This window comes from Notolepis coatsorum (genome assembly GCF_963971535.1).
Source record: "Notolepis coatsorum genome assembly, chromosome: 1".
NCBI lineage: Eukaryota > Metazoa > Chordata > Actinopteri > Aulopiformes > Paralepididae > Notolepis > Notolepis coatsorum.
In genome coordinates, this window is record NC_140165.1 from 31,525,012 (window position 1) to 31,532,581 (window position 7,570).

Consider the following 7,570-nt stretch of genomic DNA (forward strand, 5'->3'; position numbering starts at 1 on the left):
GTCGGAAACTCTGAATAAAGTGTAGGAAGGAGTTACACCTTTTAAATGCAGTTTACTTTAAGCGCAAAATGCAGAGACCCTGCTGAGACGCCCCTGGGCCCTGCATTCAACCATCCCAAGACTGCCAAAACACCATCCTACCCCCCTCACCCCCACCCTCGTATCTTATCCCTGCATTCAACCATCCCAAGACTGCCAAAACACCATCCTACCGCCCTCCACCCTCCTCTCTTACCCCTGCATTCAACCATCCTAAGACTGCCAAAAGACCATCCTACCCCCCTCACCCCCACCCTCGTCTCTTATCCCTGCATTCAACCATCCCAAGACTGCCAAAACACCATCCCACCCCCCTCACCCCACCCTCCTCTCTTACCCCTGCATTCAACCATCCTAAGACTGCCAAAACACCATCCTACCCCCCTCACCCCACCCTCCTCTCTTATCCCTGCATTCAACCATCCTAAGACTGCCAAAACACCATCCTACCGCCCTCCACCCTCCTCTCTTACCCCTGCATTCAACCATCCTAAGACTGCCAAAACACCATCCTACCCCCCTCACCCCCACCCTCCTCTCTTACCCCTGCATTCAACCATCCCAAGACTGCCAAAACACCATCCTACCTCCCTCACCCCCACCCTCCTCTCTTACCCCTAAAGCTTCATTGCTGTGTAGAAAAAAAACTGAAAGAAAGAAAAAGACTGAACTTCACTGTGTTGTGGTTTGAATTCTCCCGTATTGCAGCCCAGAGATGGTGTTGGTGTTTTAAAGGGATAGTTTGGAACCCTAAAGCCCTATTTCTAACTTAGCAACGATGATGTCGATCACTAGAGTCCTTTCTCAAGCACAATACATGCTGTTCCTCATACCAGCTCCGGATACAGTTAGCCACAAACCAATGCAAAGTGAATGGGGTCGTGCTCCTGTCTGTCTACAAGCTGACCGAAGACGACTGTCACCTATACCTTGTGTTCACCACGGAGTAGATTTCAGTTGTCTTTATTCAGCTATCCCGGTGCAATACTGATGAGAGTGGACTTTTAACAAGGAAAGGATTCCCATACAGCAGCCAGACAATGAAGTGTCAGTGGGAGGCTCTCGGAGAGAGAGGTGGGGGTTGTGTGTGTACGGGGGGGGGGGTTATTGTAGCGTGTCTGATGGGACAGTGCCAGTCCTGCCATCTCCCATCTCTCTACCCGGGTCTCCAGAAGAAGATTCCTCCACTAATCCGTCGCGACGCTTCCACTTCTCCCACTTCTCCCCACGGGCCGCTCCTCCTCGCTCTTCCTCAGCGTCGGTTAGTTTTCCGCCCCATTTCAAGCTCAAATCAAGCATTCCTTTCCACCATACCGTAAAAATAAAGCTGACTTGTATGAAGTCTCCAGGAACTCTGTTTCCGGAGTGAAATCGGAGATTTAAAAAAAAAAAGAAGAAGAAGAAGAAGAAGAAAATAAATTAAAAACTTTCCGACCGGCAGCAAAGACACGAGAGTGTTTGTTTTGCTCTAATTTGTTGCACAAATCAGATACGAGTCGGAGGTCGGGTCGCGCCTTCAGCTGCTATTTTCGGGCACAAAAACATGCCTTGTTTTAGTTGGAGAAACAATGCAAGGAGGTGCCTTGTGTGTGTGTGTGTGTGTGTGTGTGTGTGTGTGTGCATGTGTGCGTGTGCGTGCGTGTGTGCGTGCGTGCGTGCGTGCGTGTGTGCGCGCGCGTGTGTGTGTGTGTGTGTGTGTGTGTGTGTGTGTGTGTGTGTGTGTGTGTGTGTGTGCGTGCGTGCGTGTTGGGGGCGGGGGAAGGGGAACTCCTCCATGACCTGACCAGAGATAATGGAGTGAGTGACTCCCCTGCTAACCGTGTATAAAGACGCTCTTTGGGGACTCATACAGCACTGGTTGATCTAGCGCCCAGATAACCCCCCCCCCACCCCCGGGAAGAAATAAAGGCCTGTCTTTGTCTCTTATTTCCTGTTTCCACAAATTGCAGCAGCTTTGAGACACAGTTCCCCCAGTTCATCTTACTTCAATGTCCATCGAAGACAAATAACCTTGAGCTTTTTCTAAACGGAGTGTGCATTTATGTATTTCACACACATTTGTATAGGTTTGAAGTGTGTGTGTTGGGGGGGGGGGGGGGGGGGGGAGTGAAGTTAAGAAAGGCTTAGGAGAGATTGTAGGGGTGGGGGGGGGGGGGGGTCGGAGAGGGTTGTGTCACCACATTGGATAACGTTCACCCACTTTCTGTGAGGAGGGGGTGTCACGGCACACCCCGTTTACGACCCTCCTCACCTCGGAAGAAAGAGCACGTTGAAATGCTTCAGCCATTCCGTCTTAAAGGGATATTTCACTTTAGTAGAAATGGTCAGGTTTCTGCAGTCTTACCTCTATCTAAAGCTACCGACCACTGCTGTACCTGTCGTCCACTGTCAACACCACCATTCCTCTCAGGTGTCAGACTCCTCCCATTCAATTTGGGGTCCTAGTCTAAATATCATACTTCTGAAGTATAAACAAACTACTGCTGTACAGATTTCAATAAAACAGACAATTCTGAGCCAAAGGTACGTGTTCGTTTTGGCATTTTATGTGTGTTTACAGATGTATTACCTTAAAAGCAGATGGGTTTGTTGCATGGAATGTCTGGGGAACCATGGTTACCTGCTGCCTTGATGGAAGAACGATTCTAAACATTCTGTGAGAAGTCCACAGTTGGTCAAACTACACCTCAAGTAAAAGAAATTTCCTTTACTGATCATTTGAAAAAGACAACATTAGCTAAAAGAAAACAAGTACATTTGACTGAGAAAAAGATATTACAATGAATAGTATTGCTGTATTGTTTATAATTCAGAAGTATGACATTAGACTTGGTCCTCAAAATGAATGGAAGTGAATGAGGAGCCTGGCACCTGGGAGGAATGGTGGTGTTGACAGCAGACGACAGGGACAGCGGTTCGCTAGCTTACTTGTAGATGACTTGGTAAGACTGATGATTTTTGACAAGTTCTACTAAAGTGAAATATCCCTTTAAGCTTGCATACTTGTGTCGGAGCGCGTCGCTAATCGTCTGTGGCAACTCGTAAATGACTGTCTGCCTGGAGGAGACAGAGACGGAGGGATTAACAAGCTCACACTCATTACCAGAGGCTTCTGCAGGAGGGAGACGTGACGGCGAGCGCTCAGTAGCCAAAATGATGGACCACCTCACAGCAGCAACTGTCTGTACTCACTTAGGCTCGCGTAGCCATACCTCTCGCCACACTACGTTAGCCAGCGCTGGGGAGAGGTCTGGCTGAACCTGTTATCATTCCGCTATAGGGGGGAAAACTGTGGCTTGTTAGTATTTCTTTAAACCAATCACAATCATCCTGGACGGCGCTAACCCCAGGATGCAGCGACAGGAGGAGAATTCCAAATTAAATAGTTGGCCAATGGAATGCTTTATACCCACAGCCTATATCCTGTGATTCAGACGTGTACTCACTATACTGTAGGGTTATATACAAGCCATTTATATGAAAAATTGTATATGTCATTGTCATTGACCTCTGAAAAGACATTCGCTTGGTCTTTGCACATTTTAATGAGTCCATTTAATTGAATTGGTCTATGTTTAAAAATAATAATAATAATAATAATAATAATAATAATAATAATAATAATAATAATAATAATAATAATAATAATAATAATAATAATAATAATAATAATAATAATAATAATAATAATAATAATAATAATAATAATAATAATAATAATAATAATAATAATAATAATAATAATAATAATAATAATAATAATAATAATAATAATAATAATAATAATAATAATAATAATAATAATAATAATAATAATAATAATAATAATAATAATAAAATAAAATAAATAAAAGGGAGCGGGGAGATGAGATGGAGGTAGAAAAAAACGTTCCCTCATATATTTACTGCTAGTCAAGTGGGCTAACAGTGTGAAGAGAGGTCTAGTTATGAGAGACTACCTGTCATGGTCCCAGCCAGTGGAACAAAACAATCAGAGCGGAACGAAATATATTGCTATCAGCTCTATCTTTAATCTTTCAAAATGTTCAGTTGCTATCACTATTAGCTCTATCTTTAATTTTTCAAAATGTACAGTTGCTATTGCATGCACTCATCTGTGTTCCACTACACACATGAGTGCATGCTTACCAACTGTCCGTCTGCAACACTACTATCACCAACATCTAAGAAGGGAGATCCCCCCTTGAATGGCCCTTCTAAGGTTTCTCTCCTCCACACTGCCTGTGGAGCTTTTTTCCCTATTGTTAGGTTTTAGTGAGTTTTTCCTTACCTTCGCGTGGGGTATGTCTGGGAGTGCTTGCATTCTTTCATTTATTTGCATCCATCTAAAAATGTTTGCACCTTATGGTGTTCTTGTTCTGTTCTTGACTTATTGTTATGTTTTCTTCTTGACTTGTTTAAAGAAGATCTGTACGGCCCATGGGGACATTAACGTGTGTTGTCGGGCCCTATAAATAAATTTGATTTGATTTGATTTGATATTGAGATTTAAATACAATGTGTTACTCATTACAATGTGTTACTCTAAGGACAGGTGTTGAAAGCTATATACTATACTATAAATGTACTTCCAGTATGGAAAAACATACAGATTTCTGACTTGGGTCGTCCATTCACAAGGTAAAACGAGTCCAAAACCTGATCCCCCATGACCCCTGATGACCTCCAGGCCTCTACGTAACACTGAAAACAGATCAAGGGCTCCAACAGCAGCTTGTGTTTATGTGGTATACATATGCAGCCAATCAGCTGAATCCATAACAGGCCCCTGTTTACACAAAAACATACAGTCTGATGCAGACTAACAAACCATCAAAAATCTTTATCTTTTTTTATCCACTTTTACTCCCCTTTTTCTATTTTTCTCCCAGCCCAATTCCACTGTGCCAATTCTCCCCTCCCCTGTCTTGAACGTTGCTCGCATATGCCCCCCACTGGCCAGTTGTAGGGAGGATAGAAGCCTTGCATCACGTGTCACCTCCGATACGCGAGGAGGCAGCCTGTCACATCTTTTCACCTGCCAGCGCGGACTCTCATTGGCGAGGTGTAACGTGTGGGAGGCTCACACTACCCCCGCCATTTCCTGTCTCTGCTGTGCAGGCGTCCCCAACCGACCCGTAGGAGTCGCTGTCCACAACGTCCAGATTACCACCCATCGACTTCCACCCGCTAACTCTGCCAATTGAGTTTGTATGACGGCTGGCCCAAGCCGGATGCAACGCCGACAGCCGGAGTCGAACCCGGTGTCTCTTGCGTTGGTGACGAGCGCAATGTCCGCTGCGCCACCCAGCCGCCAACCATCAAAAATCTTAAATCTGTAAACAATGCAGCAAAAACAAAGTAAATCCTGGGCAACGCAGACAAGCAGCGGCTTCCGCGAAAAAGAAAAGAAAAGTGCCTTTGATAAAAAATTCTGCGGCAGATGAAAGGGTTTTGAGCTCAGTGATGATATTTCATAAAACACCTGTCACACCAGTCTAACTCTGACAGCTTACCAGCGATCTCGTTTGGAGCGTATTCACGAGAACCATAAGTGCACGCGGGAAAATTGCAGTTTGAGAACGAACACTTTGATTTCACATTACGACTTGAGACTAGAGTGTCCCGTTTTTACTACCATTAAAAAAAGAATCATGGTTCTTACAACCTTAGCGCTGCTAAAATGGCCCTATTGCACTGCATGGAACAAGTGGAGTGCCATTACAACCCGGGGTGTGTGAGCGTGCAGGGGAAATCGACCTTGGGGGCGGGTAGGGGGGGCGTTGTTCTCTCCCTGGGGTTGTGTAAAAAAATTTGCTGAGCTGCAGTTGAAATGCTCTCCTAGAATCCCAGCCGGGGGTCGAATCCTGACTTTGGCTGTGCATGCTGTGTGCAGTGGCACATGTTATTGAACCATATGGAAGGACTTGCGTGTGTGTGTGTGTGTGTGTGTGTGTGTGTGTGTGTGTGTGTGTGTGTGTGTGTGTGTGTGTGTGTGTGTGTGTGTGTGTGTGTGTGAGTGTGTGTGTGTGTGTGTGTGTGTGTGTGTGTGTGTGTGTGTGTGTGTGTGTGTGTGCGCGCGTGTGTGTGTGTGTGCGCGCGTGTGTGTGCGTGTTCACGTGTGTGCGTGTTAACGTGTGTGCGTGTGCACTGAGCTCTCCTGAGCTGCGACACCAAAGCATGAGAATATGATTTCGCTTATAATAAGATCCCCCATAATAGGACGAGGCAGCGCTTGGTCTCATGAACTAATTTGCGCTGCTACTGTATCAAACCATTCTCTCCCTGTGATCATCCATTACACGGCCCTAAGTACGTTAGCGTTGGGAGCGCTTAATAATGCAGCATGGAGACAATCTAATGCGCTAACATGTCACCGCGATTATCCATGGCTAACGTGGCGAGGTTATGGAGCGGAGAGGCTGCTAAATCGCGTTAATATCTCTCAATGGGGAGGACCTTATTACTTGTTAAAGGGGCACTTCACCAAAAAAACTTTGCCAAACGCTGAAAACAGTTGGACAGTCAGTTATTGAAAGTAAATTAGTTTGAATATGGCCACCAGTGATGTCATCGGTCATCAGGGACATTGAATCATTGTGTTGTGTTAATTACAGCTCCACATTTAATTTGAATTTTAAATGTTTTATTTCAGAGAAATACAGAGAGAGAGAGAGAGAGAGAAGGAGAGAGAGAGAGAGAGAGAGAGAGACGGAGAGAGATAGAGAGAGAGAGAGAGAGAGAGAGAGAGAGAGAGAGAGAGAGACATAGAGAGAGACATAGAGAGAGACATAGAGAGAGACATAGAGAGAGACATAGAGAGACAGAGAAAGACAGAGAGAGAGAGGAACACAGGCGGGTCACACAGTGTGTGTGTGTGTGTGTGTGTGACTGTGTGTTATGATGTATTAGCAGAGAGATGCTAGCTACAGTGATGTATCACGCATCAGAACAGAAAGCAGCCTATACAGTGATGGATGGTATCAGAGAGAGCAGGGGAGTGTGGGTAATAAACACTACAATGGCTTTCACAGACACGTACTAACGCAGCCATACACGTGTTTGCACACACACACAGTCACACACACATTCACATACACGTGCGTGCAGTATGCAGAGTGATTTATTGCATTAGGAAGTACCAGCGTTCCCATATGACTGCCTATCCTAAGATCGATCACCTAAATTACACAATTTAATTCTTTCTTTTTTTCAGCCATGCATGATAGAAACGTTCTGGGTATATGAGTGTTACCTACCTTGGCACACTGTTTATGACTGTAGCACCAGCCCAAGGATCCATTATTCTGAGGAGAGAGACAGGGGCGGGGGGGGGAGAGAGGGAGAGAGAGAGAGAGAGAGAGAGAGAGAGAGAGAGAGAGAGAGAGAGAGAGAGAGAGAGAGAGAGAGAGAGAGAGAGAGAGAGAGAGAGAGAAAAAGAGGGGGACACAGAGGGTCACTTTCAGTTTCAAGGCTTTCAGTTATAAACTGTTAAATTAAGTATGAAGTCCATGATGTAAATGCGGATTAT

At 45.1% G+C, this 7,570-nt stretch overlaps 1 protein-coding gene across 1 annotated transcript in view; it reads right to left on the minus strand.

Moving 5' to 3' along the window:
- Window positions 1-7,570, minus strand: part of anos1a (anosmin 1a) — a gene marked incomplete at both ends in the record, with an annotated part of 46,812 nt that overhangs the window by 30,595 nt on the left and 8,647 nt on the right. Inside the window, one exon of the mRNA XM_084314881.1 lies at window positions 7,299-7,346. Within this exon, the coding sequence (XP_084171007.1) occupies window positions 7,299-7,346 (48 nt within the window). The remainder of the gene's footprint in view (window positions 1-7,298; window positions 7,347-7,570) is intronic.